Below are 17,936 nucleotides of genomic sequence, written 5' to 3'. Positions count from 1 at the left end.
TATATATATATATATATATATATATATATATATATATATACACAGGGTGTTTCTGAAATAACGCCCATTAATCATACAGTGCTATTCTTAATAAAAAACTGAGTCGAAAAGTCCTCTATCATTTTGCAATTTTCGCAATATTTTTTTTTTAGTTACCCAATAAGTAAAATGTCTAAAATCGATGTGTAAGGCAACTTTAAGGTATTCTTTAAGAATACTTTAAGAAACATCTTCAAATATTTCAAATTGTCTTGTACATCGATTTTATTTGTTTATTCGACAATGTTTAGAAGAAATTAATCTCGTTAATTATTGCGAAAATTGCAAAATGGTAAAGGACTTGAATTTTTTACTAGGAATAGCACTGTATGATTAGTGGATATTTCAGATACAAATAATATCTACTAATACGACATAAGACACATAAAAAATAACTATGTAATAACATAAAAAATTAATCCTACAATAATACAAAGCATTTTATAATGTGTATTATTTTGCAAACACGTAAGTGACGTCTGCGAAACGTGTTCTATGATTTTACGAGGAATGACACGTTTGAAATCTTCCGATTGCAAATCCATGCGTTCATACATACTTTGTGTGCTTTCCACCGACGATCATTCGCCGAAAACGAGCCACCGGAAATCGAAGGTCCTCGGCTAAGTATAGCTCGCACCGCGCAAGCATAAGTCTGGCCGGTGACGTCGAAAAGTATCAGTATACTGGATCTCGTGGACCGACTGATTCCAGAGACGCGACGATCCAAAACGCTCTAAATAGCGACTCACAATTGTTTTCGTCGGAAGCAATCTTTTGTTCGTGACACATGCCAAGTATTTTAGGTATTGTCATTGTCGTTGGCACCAATCGCGACACGTGGATGGATGATCGATAACGCCTCGTGCGAAACGCGAGTGAAACGAGAGCCGAAGATTGAAGATCGAACTCGTAATCAGTCCACGACAAATTGGCGGATCGTCAGCAAGGGTAGAGTCTTAATACTGTGAAAGTGCGCTCAGCTCGGATAAACGCTTGTACTTTGTGATTGAAAAATACGAATGGGTATTTAAAGCTGATTTAATTTTTAATTAGTTTTACACGATAATCCCTTTAACGAAAAATCGCGGTCATAAGAAAGTTTTCATCTCAACAGAGGAAGTTTGTTCTGTTTTAAAGATATATCAAGTGTACATATAATCTTTACAAAAAAAGTGATTGTAATTAGAAATTTATATTTTTCGTATAAAAATAAATGCTATATATAAAACAGTATAATAAGATCAATATTTATGTTTAACAAGACAGAGTTTTAGAGTTTAAACGAAAATTTTCTCCTTTTATTTTAATTAGTTCTTAAAAACTTATCTACTTCTTATTGAAATAATTTTTGAACCGGATTTTGAATTGCTAAATCTTTTGTATTATTTTCAAATTACAATATTAAAAACTGTTTTTATAATTTTTCGTCTTGTTAAAAAATACATGTAATACATTCTTAAATTTAAGTAGACAATTCCCTGACGAAAACAACGCTCTGAAAATCATTTTCGTGAGATAAAGATTCGAAGGAGATATATTGATTTAGGAAAAGTAATACGGCGAGATTCCAATTTGAAACAGATCTCTTCATTGTAAAGCTTTAATTAAAAGATTTGGAAAGTGAACATGTTTTTCAGTGTTAAAAGTGTCTAACTTGAATGACGTGGAGAACAAATTGGAAAGTGTACGTGCGCCTTCTCCCATTTTGGTTTCGAAATGCGGAGATATGTCCAGTATCCTTAATGTCACTGTCTGCCCGAACGAATTAGGGAGATTTATTCTCTTCGTTTGCGTTCAGAGCGGGCGTGCCTGGGATTACGAGACATTAGTCGCTACACAAATTACATGCTGTGCACTGCGGCGGGAGAAATTATTCGACATGTCCGTCGCTCTATGAGCAATTTAGGATTCGTTGATTAGACACAGGTGCACAGCAGATCCTCACGATCATTCAGGATCTAGACCGGTCATTAGGTTCACCGAATTTAGGGATATAACTGTTTGACCATGATAATTCAAGATTGTAAACTCACGCTAATTTATTGTTGATACGCACAAAAAACTCTCATTAGTTCAGAGATCCTTAATCTATGATTCAATCTTATCTTTAACAAACTCTGTACATTAAGCTGTCTAGAAATTTTTTTTAAACTGATTTAAAAAGAATAAAAATAATTCTAACAAGTTAAATATTTAATAATATTAATAAATATTTAATTTACTAAATATTTAATACGAATTAATATACACTATTCTTTTTAGTAAATCTGTTAACAATTATTTAGCTTAATAATTGTTGCTATTAATATACTCGAATTTTAATGAATCACGATGTACATAAATTAATTACGCAAATAGAATAAGAATATTATAAAGGCAGATTCAAAATCGACTGTACAAGGAATAAAATACCGGAGTGCTATTTTGCAGATATTTTGTGAGCAATATAAATTATAAATTTAGATTTCTGCGAAATCTCTTTCTCTCTAGCTCTTTCTGTCTGTCTTATAATATTCAATTATACCGCGTATCTTTCAGGGATGTATTAGACGAGAAAAGACGACTTGTGAAATAGTCTTTTTTTGAAATGACGCCCACAAACTCTGTCGCACGCGGACAAAGGAAAAAGCTGAATCATTCGCGACGCTGTTTATTTTGCTGCAAGAGAATAATGATGCGCCACGTGTGCAGCCTCGTTTCATGAAAGTACGACAATCGGAATTTCCGAATCTGTATTACACGATGCATTCATTGTGTTCTGTAAACCTGATATCTGCACAATATTAGGAATTAATGTCCCATTGTTATACTCGTATATATTCCGTATTTTATTTTTTCATGTATTTTACACATTTATATATATATAATATGTTTAACAAATTAATTTCTTGCCTTTGCCATTGCAAGTTATATAAATGACGATACAAATTTCCTTGTTTTATTACTTCCTACTTTTAGAAAAATTTAATATCGTAAGTTAGTGATTAATTATTTATTTTGTGTATTAAAAATATCGTTGTTAGTGCTTTGAATACGCAAAATAAGTAGTTAATCATCAATCAATTTAAACTCACAGTATTAAATTTCTCTAAGGGTAATTCAATGTCGATACTAAAATTGAAAAAAATCAAACACGTTTGCGGATATAATGTCTTATTGATTATAGAAATAGGTATATAGTAATACTAGATAGTGATTTAATAATTAAAGTAATAACAGTAATGGTACGTATAGAATAATATGGAAAATCTGAGATGGTATTATGTCTTTCTGACATGGTTGCTATTACAAATGGTCTCATAAAAGATCTCGAAGATACGTGGGGTACGGTCATAAACATTATTCACGGTAGTTTCCAGTGAAAACGCTACTCAAAATTATTAGACCACGCTGGGGACTCCTTTCAAAAGGCCAGAAAGTCCCCATGATCCATCACGAAATATGATCATACAATTAAAGCCTGATGAAACGAGGACTTTAATAATGTGGGCGATATCTCTTAGGGGGTGGGGGGCGGGGAGGGGGTAAGTTGCTCGACAAAGTTTCGAGGCTCACAGTCAAAGTGTCAGAATTAGCATCCCGTTTCATCCTCATGGCAACGCCCATGAAAGTTGCTAATACAATAGTTACTCGCCGCCTGTTGCACTCCAACATGCACACGGAGAGAAAGAGTGAGGAGGACGGGGGAGAGTTCGCTTTAAGATCCAACAAGTGGTTCGTCTGGGAGTAACAATGCTTCCTAATGTACTAGCTTTTGCCATTGTGTCGGATGCGCGATCGGTCCTCAATGTTGGCGACCTTCGACGTTGGCGACGTCAGTATGGAAAGAGTTGCGAAAGCCAAAACGAATTTGGCTCAACATCTAGCTACGTACTCGCTAACGTTTCAAACAATCTCTTTGAACTTTTCCTGTGTGATATTGACGCACGCGTGTGCGTCCTATGAGTGTATTTATTTAAATTTATTTGCCGTCGAGAGAGAGATTTCATATTTCATTAAGAGGAACATTATCACACATGTATCTTTACATTTTGATCATTTAATTAGTCGCAATCGAAAATACTATTAAGATTTATACATTTTTAATTTACTATTAAATTGAATTAATTGCGAAATATGTGCTACGTACATGTAATATAACATGTATGAGCAAGTTTAATTTATAGAATACAAAAGCTGTACGAAAAAAGTATTAACTTTGTTTCAAAGAGTATCCGTCTGTATAAAGTATTTAAGTTTTAGTAATATTTTATAGAGGATATTTCTTCTTTATAACATAAAGATAAAAAATTTTTAATAAAATTACATGATCGTATATATTAAAAAAATATTAACGATCAAGAAGAATTGGGAATAGAGAAATTCTTTGCTTTCCTGAAGATATTCGAAAATTTTAATAAAACTTAAATGTTTTTATTATGTAAATCTAAACCAACTTCTTGATTAACATATTGTGTTTGCATTGGCATCATTGAAACAAAAGAACCTTGGATACTTTACGAGGAGACCGGATCCGATAATCTTGTGTCTTATGGAATTATAATAGACATTGATCGAGTGCTTCCGTAACAGAAAAAGAAACGATATAGACCTCGTAAGTTTTTTTATAGAATTCTCAGAATCGCAACGTGCGTCACGCTCGTAAAGACTTTAAAATTGACTTGCGCGGATGCAATTTTCCAAGTCAACAATTCTGATACAAATTAATAAAGTTGCCTCAATAACTAATTTGCGCAAAAAGAAAATTTTATAGTATTTTAATGTCTTTATTCTATTGTGATATATATAAAAAAAAAGAGACGAGAGAGAATTTAATTTTAAATAATAGAAGTGAGAAAGAACAGAGTCGGGAAGTGATGAAAAATGTAAAGCAATAGAAAAAGAATAAGTTAGAATTATTATCAATTTATTTAAATACACTTGTATTAAATGTTACGATTAAATCTATATACAAACGATATTTTTGCTGTGAATATGCATCGCGCTAAATAAAACATTCACTTCGCGTTAATCGAGATTATCTCGCCTACTATGAACCTCGTACAAGCGCGATAATTAATTCGTGGATTGCATTGGTAATCATTCACTCATTAGCGACGTTCAAATATTTATTACGGTTGCCGCGGTTTCCGCAATTCTACTCATTTCGAGTTGAACGTTACAGTCGATCTGTAATATATTACGATCTGATATTATTAAGCATGACGGTTATATTTTACGAAACTATTTCTACGATCGATAAATTTCGACAATTAGATAATATTGCACATACATATCGTTATTTTTCAGCCCGTCAAAGTTGCACTGTATGATTTATAATCTCAAGTCGTTAAGTGATAACAACTTATTTCTTTACTTCAAAAATTACACAACTCTAAAAAATTGTTTTAAGTTTTTCAGAAAAGGGAAAGAGCTATGTATTTTTTTAACTTGACAGAAAATTATTAACTAATGAAATATCGGAAGAGGAACATGTCAATTGTCATTTCATTTTTGTTTTTTGTACAACCCTTAAAAAATTTTTAATAATTTTTTTTAAATCATCTCTTTTAGTTGTGACGATTTAAAAAAAATTTCTCTCTTTGAGTTGTAACGATTTTGATGATTTTTTTATGAAGTTAAATTAATTTTCTGTTAATGATTGACATACAACAATTTTTTTAATTAACTTATTTATGGCAATATGTAACTCGAAAATCACGTTTTTAAGCGTACTTTTGAGCAAGTAAAGTCAAGGGAGCAAAATTTCAGAAGTATTTAAAGTTATAATTTTTATTCTCATTGTCGGAGCTTCTCTCATCGAAAGCTTTTGTGAGTTGCAAATAAAGAAAGTATTCAAACTATTGGAAGAAAAATAAGATTCTCCTTCCTACGCCCACAACTGTGATTTAATTATGAAAAGTTTCAGCGTAATGTACGTCGCGAGAAGTTCAGAGTTGCCCCCCTGAGAGCCACCCATCTCTTTACTACCAAATTTACGCTGATGATTCATCGTATCTTAAAATAGAAGTCCAATGACTCCACAAAGATCTTGACATTGTCTTGGCACTTATGGTATACTATATATATTGTATTAAAAAATATTAAATCGTGAAATTGTTATGTTTATATTAAATTTGATTTATTAATTTTATTACAATTTAACTGTGGAATATGTGCAACTGTTGAGAAGCAATATAACGAATTAATTATTTTATAAGTAAGGATATACAATATAAGTGGTTAATATAGATTAGGTAAATTTAATCATTAATAAAATAATTTAATCGATAATATTAAAATGAAAAATATATATATATATTAATATTATTTGTGTAACTCAATCTTTTTAAAAATTCTGTCACGTGAGACATTGCTGCACTGAGAAAAAGATACTTAAAAATTTATTTATGGCACACAATGTTTATTTCACTGGAATAAATTATTATTTAATTACTGCAAAATAAAATTTTATTTCTAAATAAACCATTTGTATTTTTGTTTTTTTAATTAGAAATATATTTCACAGAAATGTATATTTATATTTTATCGTTATGGTCAAATCTTTTCATAACTAATAAATATTGAAAATGTTATTTAACTAAATACAAATAATTTTATTGAATCTTCAAAATAATTATCTAGGATGTTAAGTATAATAAAAACGCTTTCAAAAATTTGGCATTTTAGTCAAATTAAATGTCTCATACAATTATTTTGACGGCCCAACAAAATTATTTTCGGATTTCTATCATATCTAAATTTTTAGATGTTTCAACGAAACCGTTCTTTTCATATGAATGTATGAATGTATAAATATCGATCCAGTCACATGATGCCTGATGCAAGAACACTATCAACTACTGTTGCAAACTGCTGTTTCCTCAATCGCTTAACACGTGGCCGGATGAATAAGATTCTGGCAGCATTTGAATTTTGAACACTGTCTGATTATAGTCGATATGTTCGCATAATCTATTTATTAACTATGACGATGTCAAGTTAGAATAGTGTAAGATATTGAAATGCATTGAGACATCTTTGCATTCACTTTAAACATTTATTAATTTTTCTTTTAATAAGCAATGACATTTCAATAAAATACTATTAATTGCATTAATACAATATTAAGATAGATCTGTTTTTAAATATAACAAAGAGATAGAAACAAATTTTATGTTACAAAACAAAATATACAATATATTAAAATGTTGAATCAATTCGATGCATGTCAAAAATCGAATATTAACGCAACACGTGTAACTTGTCTTATTTGATGTCAATGTATAACAATGTAAAGCATAGATTGAAAATAAGTTTTCTTCTTTTTAGGCATGGAGCAGTTCGAGCAGCTGCTAACCTGTGCAATATGCCTGGATCGATACAGAAATCCGAAGCTCTTACCATGTCAACACAGCTTTTGCATGGAACCGTGCATGGACGGCCTCGTCGACTATGTTCGTCGACAGGTCAAATGTCCGGAATGTCGTGCCGAACATCGTATACCATATCAGGTAAATTATATCTTGATCCTGTTGAAATTAGTTGATAATTAGTTTATAAAAGCTTAGAATTATTAAAAATATTTTTTAAATTATTTTAAGAGAAATTATTTATTTCGTGCCTCTGATTTCGATTAGTTACCCATTGAAATACATATATATATATATAAATTGTCTATATACATTATATATGTCATGTTTAAAAAAAAAAAAAAACAACTTTTCGCAATTCTCTAAAAGTAATAAATTGAAAAGTATATATACGATTGTGCAAGCTGTCGCGATTCGTTCGTCGCAAAATCAATTCTCCAGCAATTACGTGTCGCTTTATTGGATTTATGTCTTTAATGTTTACGGTACGATCGGGCGAACAGGAAAAAATCGATCTATGTTTTGTCGCACAAATTAAATGTTATTCTGTGCGTGTCAATGTAACCCGATGTGCCACTACGTGTAAGCTCATCTTTATTCAACGACGAGTCCAAACGCGAGAGAATTCTCATTAAACCCAGTGTATTCTCGCGTTTCGTGCTAATGTGGTCTTTGAACCGGTCTATTTTTTCAGAATAATCAAACGTATTTACATAAGCAGCGGCAGCAGAATTCTAAAATGTTTTCCGTTACAATCGCTGCATAATCAATTATTCAATTATATATATTTAGGAGGAAAAATCAAATAGTTTCAAAAAGATATTTAATAAACGATATTTAATAAACGATATTTAATAGCCACGTCTGATGCATAAAAAGAATGATTTTGCTGAAACATCTAAAAATTTAGCTTTATACAGATCTAAAAATAATTTTGTTGAACCATCAAAATAATTATGTAGGAAAATTATGTATGATGAACAATTTTCGCAAAAAATTTTGACATTCTAGCAATCGACTTAAATGTTTTATATAATTACTTTGAGTCTAATAAATAAAAAATTATTTTCAGATTTGTACCTAGCTAAATTTTTAGATATTTCAGCAAAACTATCCTTTTATGTATTAATAGCTAATTCATCTATTTGACACTCACATATTAGTATCTTCTCTAATAAAGAAGGCCAGCGCGCGTTGCATAATTAATTCGCGACATTATGCGCACAGTGTATCGATTCCGGTCCATTAATAAGCGGCATACTCGATGCATGTACACGTATTACGAGCGTTAATCGAGCCGAACATACATCCTGTTTGTAGGGCGTGCAAGCCTTTCCGACCAACGTGACACTGCAGCGATTCCTGGAATTGCATATTGAAATCACGGGAGAATTGCCGGACCCTACCAGCGGTCAGACCATGGAACGCTGTGGCGTTTGCTCTGAGAAGAGTTACTGTCAACTCTGCGTGCATTGCGAGAAGAAATGCTGTCCCGAATGCAAAGATGCACACATGGATATTCTGAGACGCGAAATTACCCGCATCAATTCTCAGGTACAATGACATATATTTTCTGCAAATGTAAAAAATTGAGGAAAATTGAAAAAAAAATGAATCAATGTAGCTGAATCCACGATTTAGAAAATAAATCTGATAGAAATTAGAAATAATGAGAAGATATTAGAAAAATAAGGGATATTAGTCAGTTACTTCAATAAGTCAATTACTTATTAATGTGCTCTATAAATTTTTTAGAGTGAAATTTCATTGAAAAAGAGTAAAAATTGTCATTCTTTTTCAAGAAGTGAAATATTTTCACTTTTCTCTAAAAATTGTTCTAGTAAGATTTTATTTCAAGAAATTTAGAGAGTATCAGAAATATCGGTGTGCCGAATCAGTATTAAAACTACAATCTTGAAGAAACCGATGAATTTTAATATTTCGTTTTATCATTGTCGTCTACAAGTGATAACTGTTGTCAATCAAGTTTTTCCGTTTTAAGATGAACTCTACCACTCGAGAAATTTTGCTGTGCCGATCGCAGAAACTAATTTAACCGGTTCTATAACTAATTTTCTCTTCGGTTCGTTGGTAGACGTTGTAATGTATTTAGGAAAGCGGAAACTGTTGTGTTATGGTATCCGGTATCGGGGTGTACTTTAAATTCGTTACGTCGTGCCCTTCGGCGTCCCAACGGAAAATTTATTGCCGCGCAACTTCGCGCATTGTAATTAAGCGTGTATACGATAGGAACGTACGTTATAACAAGATTGCGACCTAGATTTTTCGTTTTTTATTAAGGATGTGCTATATGAAGACGTTAGTTGAATTTAATAACGCGTATAACAAATAAATAGAATCATTATTTAAATAAAAAGATCTTAAGCTTACGATCTAGATTTATGTCATTTAACTTTTATATTACAAATATTTTTAACCCTCCGAAACTGATATCAAATATAACACAGTTACTGACTCTGAATCCACTGGGACTCATTTAATTTATGTTGACTAAAACCATTTAATTAGTTGACACTAATTAATTTCAAAAAATCAAAATTAAATAATTTATACAAAAAAGAATAAATAGTAAGTTTATTTTAATAACGATAATTTAAACTTGTAAATGTAACTTAAAAAATATGATTGATTGAGTCAAATAGACCTATTGTTAGCTCCGCAGGATTAAATTTCAATTTCTCAGTTTATATCTTTTATATCTTGTACTTCAAAAGAGTTATATAAGTGTATAAGTATTATTATTTGTATCTGGAGATTTATATAGTATTTGGGAAATGCACTTATTTCAAACTTAGAAAATTTAAGTGAAATAAAATAGAAATGATGTATTCTTTTTCGAGATAACGATTCAGTTGAGAAAAAGAAGCTATAACTCTTACGTGCCGAAATTTATCGTTCGATGATTCCGCCTCAAGAACTTTGCAAGGCAAATTGTATGCATTGAGCAGGATGACATTCGAAAATTGTGCGAATTTGCCGTTTGTCTCCAGGAGAACCCCGATGAATCACGTCTATTTCAAGTAACGGAATAAACTTCGAAGCGCGATCGTCTTTGAGACAGTCCAGAGACACTGAGATCGTGCTTCGACAAGCTGGATATTGCGCATGTAAGGCGCAGAGATTTGTGAACATATTTCCATGTTCAAAGTTGCTAACACGGCTCTGTCGAATCTGTCAGATCGTTCTCTGTGCCATAGAAATTATGCGCGCGTGCCTGAAATATGGTCTGCTCTTCCTGTTCAAATTTCCCGAGAATTTGATGCTGATCGCCATTTATATTTCATTATGTTTCACGATTATTCAGAAGCGCGGGCGTGGATCGATAAAGCGAACCGGATAACAGGAAAACTCATTATTATATATGTATTATAGAAAAATACTTAACTTTACATTTTTTTTTAATTACAAATTAAAATTCTTGTTTACTCATCACTACTGTTTCAGACTGTGACGTCAAGCGAGGAAATACACTATAAAAATTATTTTGCAAATTATATGATATTAAATATCTGAAATAGAGTAGTGATGAGTGAACAGGAATTTTAAAATGTATGCGTCTTTCTTTAACCAAATTTTAATTGCAAAATTTTGCTGCTAAAAGCGTTTGAGAATTATGAATAAACTGTATTTATATAAAATATTATAATTACATTTTTTTCAAAGAGAGACGATTGGCTACAATAATTGATAATAGGATGCGTAGATGAAAGATAGCGTAAAAAATCTAGGACGTCCAAATACGTGAGCTTTTTAATTACTTAATTTATTTACTGTGCAACAGAAAAATACAAATTTTGTACTCTCTTTGTATATGCAGACGTTTATATTTCATTTCTACGGCTCGTTGTACATTTTCCATGATTTAATTAGTTACACTGGGAAAAAATTTGGTGACATAAATTGGAAATCCGGTAGATTTAACCAGTTTGTTTGTTGAAAAATGAACAAATCAAAACTTTTCTAAAAAATATCAAATGAGCATAATTAACTTTTCCCTGTTAACTGTCAGAATCAGAATTTCTTTGTAAGATTACTAAATTTATTTAATTAGATAAGCATAACTTTTTAATTAAAAAAACTTTTTAGTAAGAAATTCTAGTGAATATAACTAGAAATTTTATGAATCCAACTGAATTTGTCTTTTTATTTTATTAGTTAGTGAATTGAGCGCTAAGTTACTATTAAGTTATTCCTTAAGTTTATCAAATATTTTATAAGATATTCAGTTCAATCATGATAATTGAAAATTCTGTTTGATTTTACTAAAAAGTTTTCTATTATATATTCCTATTTTATACGTATCGATATAATCAAATTATTTTTTTAGTGTAATGAAACATTCTAGCGCTATAAATCTTTTCAAAAGGTGATATCGATAGGAGCTTGGAGTAGTATGAATTCTGCTGCTGGCTTTAATTAGTTAACAACCGGACTTCCGTGTCGCGAGGCTTTCAGCCGCACAGTTAATTTTGTAATGCGCCGAATCTCGTTATTGCATGGACACACGATTGCACTTGGGAATTTTCGTGGCAAAATATCTATCTATTGTTTGAACCGCATGAAACGTCTATACTTAATTAATTTTTATTATATTTGATTTAACAAATATCACGGAATATCACGAAAGTGTAAACGCCGTGCTTTGTGCACATAAAAAGCGATAGAGAATAATTATTGCCAAAGGCAGCCTGAGAGGAAAAAACGAGTTGAACCATTTATTTCGTGAAACAACGTGTAAAATAATCCCCCTTTAAAAAGCTCGTTTTATTTATTTTAATAGCATCCGATTTAATCAATTTGGAAAGGACTCGTGCAATGTTCCATTTACAGTATAACACTTCGTAAAATTGTATTTACGCTCAATACATTGAAAGAATGATATTTTGGGGAATTTTATTCTATATCAAAAAACACGCAAAAGGGGTGTACCGTCTATCGTGTGTAATTTGAACCATTAATACAACTTTTATCCTGTACTCCGGAAAATTTCATTCATTATTGCATTGTGCGAGTACAAATACCTTTGTACACGTGCTCATCCGGCGTGTGCACAATATACCTTCTGAAAACTTTGATTTGTTTATCTTAATCGTTCGCAATTTGACCAATAATTTATACAATTTCAGCACCGCACGACGGACTATAAAAATTTCGCACGAAAATAGCATCCCTCAGCGTTTTGAGACGAACGTGTAAAAGCCAAGTCTTGTCGAACGGTGAAATAAACGCGATGGAGCACGTGGTAAAATCACCGATGCAACTCGACCTCGCCACGGTATAAGAAATTATGATGCTAATGCATCGAGATACTCTCCGCGAATGCATTCACGTCTCTTGCACTTTTCTCTATCTCCCAGCAGAATAATAGGATGGCTTTTCCACAATTTTCCGGATTTATTCCGTAAACCGGGCACGATTTTGTTCCCGTCGTCGTACAGGAAAGAAATATCCTAATGATATACAATTTATATACATGGTTTCTCTCTCATAAAAGTACATTATAAAAATATTCAGATCACACAGCAACTCTTGTGATATTTTGCTTCATTTTCCTCAATAGTTATATCGACAATTCTTTTATGTCGGATTTGTCATTCATTGGTCATGCAATTTGATATAACATTTATTTTCTGAAATACATTGATGAGAGAGTTTCCTCATTAATTTTTATCTCTTTTAGCGATATATTGTAGTTTGCGTTTTCAATTTATAGATATTTGCGGTTGCATCGGTAGTTGCATACGAAACAAATCTACCGGTTCAAATTGATGATAATGACGATAGCTATGAATTTCGAGTCTTTCCATACCAATTGAGTGAAATTACGGACATATCCCAAATTTCTCGATCGCCGCGCATCGTATAATTGTAATCTGTTCTCTATGTTGCATACTGAAACAGTTAATGAATCGATCATCGAAAAGAGTAACGGAAGATTCATTTCCATGCATATACTGAAAAAAATTTTCATCATTTTTGATCCAATAAATGATCGTTAATCAATATGTCCGACTTAATGTAGTTAATTCATTAATATAATAACTGGATTCATTTATATAACTATATATTCATTCTTGCGATGAATTTTAGTAACAGTTTTATAACCTAAATTATTATGAGAATTCATTGGACCAACTTTCATTATTTTTTCATAATTTAATGAATATTTTATTGTATTTACGTACAGTTTTGGTTTAGTGTAGCTATAAAATTAAAGTATTTTTCTTATTGAATGCACACAGTGCATAGAAATTATAGTTTTTGTGAAAAACATAAATTCTCTTGTGAATGAAATAATTGAAAATGTTTTCTTTTCTTTTTTCTATCTTATATACCATGATGTTATCAGCAAAAGTTTTCTCTATATTCTATTATGTTATAATAATTCACTCAAAATTTTTTCTATGCATTACCGCACAATAGATTATTGTAGATATTCCGAACCCCATATTCAAGCTATGCGGTTTCTTTTATTTACATTACCTACTTCCCGTCTACATGCCAATATCTGTATTGTGCAAAATTGTAACCAATATTCCGCCGGTCTGCATTTTCCAATTCAGATTCCGCCAAAGCCCACGCATATATTTTCGCCGTATTAAAGCTTCTTGCACATCTCCGCATCCTTTTTCTTCCTCGATAAGCTCTTATCAATCGCTGAATACGCTTGCTCAATTTTAAACATGAGATACATGATCTAGAATACAATAACTTTTCCAGCTTTTTTCGATATTATTTATTATTAAATTTACTATAAGATATATGCAATTGACGAATTATAGAATGTAGCTAAATAAATTGCAGATATTTATAAAAGTTTTGGACAAATAATTTATATACAGCAGATAAAAAATCTAGCCTGTAATGAATAATTGTTAATCAAGCTTAACACATATAATTAGAAAAAAATAATAGTTAATAATACAAATTAGTTAAGATTGAAAAGTTAAAAATATTATAGCTGAAAGAATAATAATATTGTAAATTAATGTGGACGTCTCGACTGTACTAACAATAAGTTTTCCTCAGCGTGAACAATTAATCAGACAGGAAAGTCAAGACAAAATTATAAAATAGATTAAAATATGGATTAAAACTATTTTAATCTATTTTGATTTATTTTATGTTAATTTACTAATTTATTATTCATTTTTAATAAATATAATAATAAATATATATTTTTAATCTTCTTAACTAGTTCGTATTATTGACTACTATTTTTCCTTAAAAGAAACTACATTTTGCTCTTTCCCTTATTTATAACGATAAAAATCATGCATTATTTAATGTTGATTTTATATCTTGAAGATATTTTCTATGAATATTTCCATAAATAAGTTTTAGATCATAATTTTTGCAGAAAATTTTGATCTATATTTAAGAAAACTTTATTAATTTAGGTCATCGTTGATTCGTGTCAATATGTATATGTAGCTGATATATAAATAGCATATGACATATGAACCAATTACATTTATATGTGCCTATATGAAAATGTAATGTTCTTGCGTAGATCGTAAAACATATAACGTAAAACTGCGAATCCCTTTTAGAGCTTTGCGCTAAGATATTTGTATGTCTAGACTGTTTATTATTTCAGCTAGGTCCGCTTCGTTCAGGCCTCTATATGTATCTAGGCCATGCAGTTACAGCATATATACTATAATGATGCCTAAATATAATTATTAGTACGTCTGCCCCAAAAGCTCCAAAAATTGTAGTTTATTTAAAGCAAGCTCCCATATATGATTTCAAAAATATTAGGAATAAAAATAGAACGTTTATTGAAAGCAAACTTTATATGATTCCAAAAATATTAGGAATAAATACAGAATATTCAGGACATGTAAATGGTGTTATATAATGCATTATTTTCGCGCTATTATTCCGTTTGGTCAAATACTTACTTTTTCCATATCGCAAACTTCTAAAGTGAATTTGTGTAAATAACGCGTTAAATTTACATTAATAATAATAGCGATAATTGGATGTATTTATCCACGCCCACTTACCATTTGCATAATCGATATCACAATTACGATGACGCAGCGCGCTTAAGCTAAACGCAGATTTGCATTTCCGGCTTGTCAAATCCGCATATTCCGGTTGTATGTTCTCAGGTGCGCAGAGGATTGCACAGGCTGCAGGACGCGCTGGCCCTGGTAGAAAAAAACACGTTGGGCCTGCAGACAAACTGCGCTTCGGTCGTCGAGGAGGTGGACGAGATTTATCGGAGGCTGAGCAAGGCTTTGAAAGACCGTACGGAACATCTGCGTAACGAGGTCGATCGATACCTCGGCACCGAGCTCAGAGGCCTGATTCAGCTCAAAGAGAATCTCGAATTGGAAATCGCGAATATCCAGAGCAACTGCGATCTGGCGGAGGCACACATAAATGAAAACGTGCCATGGGATGACGCCGAGCTCCTGGACACAAAGGAGCTCTTCCTGCGTACGGTAGAATTTATCAGGTTTGTTGCCGCGTAATCTCCCTTTTCTTTTCGGCACCCGCTCGTTAAATCTTACGCGGTCCCATAGTCTTGTTACGATTTATTATCGGCTATCTATTCTGCGGCCTCCTTTTTTTTTACAGCGCCGACCAGAAAGAAATCGTTAAACGAACGGTTTCCTATCTCCCGCGAGCTATTTTATTTCAATTTCGGATCCCGAGTAGTGATGCTGCTTCACCTCGATTCTATTTTGATTTAATAACACCCACATTATTTCGCAAAATTATCACAACTGTTCCTTTTCTAACAGTATTGTTTGTCGTACCATATTTAAACTAAAAATTGTATTTACGTTGTTTATTATTGAGCAAAAAGTATTTATTATTTATAATAAAATATAATATTTCCTACCTCTCTACAAAATGCAATCAAAAATGCAGTTCAAAAATTGATAACCATACCATACTTTCAGGCATACCACAATATAATAAATAAACATAAATCTCTAGGATAACAGCGATACTCTCCAATAAAAAAAAAATCGATCGTAATTTGAATGCTGTCGAAATGAATATGCCGATATTGGCAGCTGCCATATGAATTCCGGCCGAGATTTGTGATAATAACATTGCAAGTATAATATAGCAGAAATTCAACGTTGGCTAATGTAATTAACGTTCAACATTACCGCGAACACCATTATGAAATATGTAACGCGCGCAAAATCTGCTATAAATCACATACGCAAAACGCGCCACGTAACAAAATTATACGTTCATTAACCCAAGTACAATAATTGTGTTAAGTAAGTGGCAAAATATCGAAGGGCACATATTTCAATTTCATGCGGAAATAGCTGTACGCGCGATCGCATTTTTAACTTCGATAAAATAATACGTTTCGTTAATAAACATTGTCGAATTACAATGAATTTTAAAAGCACGTGTTATTGTAGAAGTCTCATGCTAAACCAAGATGTAAAAATGTCCAGCAAAGCTGTGCAATTCTTTCGAGGGTATTAATTAAACGGAATCGCGCCGTGTTGAAGGTTTAATTCAAATAGATGCGCCCGGCATTGTGTCGTTAGCAACGTAGTTTAAGTTTTTTTTAATTATTTTTATTTCTATCAAACGATATATAGTAAAACTGAAAATACGCGAAGTTAAAATTAATCATATCTTATCGCGCTTGATAAAAAAAAATGTTTTTCACTCGTAATATAACATTATGAAATGATGAAAAGATTAATATTTCCATCATAATTTCTTTCGACCTCACACAGTACAATCTGCAACGTAATTATTATCGATTTTGCAAAACTTAATTTGTAGCATTAGGCGGTCCGTCATATTTCTCAGCAAATGAAGATGGACGATTGTTCTTCGCAGGAACTTCGAATATGAAGCGGGGGATTACAACCGACGAGTCCGCTTCGTGATGGCGCACGATCCGAATCAGCTTGTCCTTCATGTGGCGGGTTACGGCGAATTGAACATTAAACCGGAAAGCGGGAGCGGCGGATTGCTGGGTAGCTCCAGCAGTTTAGCCCCACCGGTGGGTTCGCCTGGTCTTATGAGAAGCAAGAGCGATCACCGTCTCGCCTCGCAATACAGGCAGCAAGAAGAGGAACGTCTGGCCAGGAATCGATACGTTCCCGAATACGAGTAACTATCGCTACGTTCTTACGTCTCTCTTCTCGAGAGTACTCGAATATCCGAGTATTATTTCCCGATATTACTAGCGGTGCGAAAAATCAATTGCTTTCGCACCGTTATTCTAAACATCGTGAGCCCGATCTGTTTGCAAGCACGAATCAAATCTTATCTATCGTTGCCGTGCTCTATTTCTTTCTAATATTGATTTACAGAAAAATATTGTGACAGCTTATTTATTTTTTTGTATAGAATACTTGCTGCGAAAGAGACTATTACGTTTCTTCATATTGCAACCGTGACATCAGTTTATAAAATGATATAAATTTTTCCGAAAGTAATATCATACGTACATATACTTCGTAGAGTTTGGGGAATATGGAATACCGATTAAGGAGGGCAAAAACCGTTGGGTACGAG

General features: G+C 32.2%; 1 protein-coding gene across 3 annotated transcripts in view; it reads left to right on the top strand.

Annotated features, from left to right (window-relative positions):
* The window catches only part of LOC108746040 (apoptotic chromatin condensation inducer in the nucleus-like), a 75,401-nt gene that overhangs the window by 27,875 nt on the left and 29,590 nt on the right, over positions 1-17,936 (top strand). For all 3 annotated transcript variants that reach the window (XM_018482532.1, XM_018482530.1, XM_018482531.1), the window contains exons 3-6: positions 7,354-7,535; positions 8,715-8,948; positions 15,536-15,885; positions 17,253-17,528. In XM_018482532.1, the coding sequence (XP_018338034.1) occupies positions 7,356-7,535; positions 8,715-8,948; positions 15,536-15,885; positions 17,253-17,528 (1,040 nt within the window). In that variant the 5' untranslated portion in view covers positions 7,354-7,355. The remainder of the gene's footprint in view (positions 1-7,353; positions 7,536-8,714; positions 8,949-15,535; positions 15,886-17,252; positions 17,529-17,936) is intronic.

The sequence above is a fragment of the Trachymyrmex septentrionalis genome, unplaced genomic scaffold, assembly GCF_001594115.1.
Source record: "Trachymyrmex septentrionalis isolate Tsep2-gDNA-1 unplaced genomic scaffold, Tsep1.0 scaffold16, whole genome shotgun sequence".
NCBI classification, from domain to species: Eukaryota; Metazoa; Arthropoda; class Insecta; order Hymenoptera; family Formicidae; genus Trachymyrmex; species Trachymyrmex septentrionalis.
The sequence above is the reverse complement of the archived record's forward strand: the minus strand, read 5'-3'. Positions and strand labels throughout refer to the sequence as shown.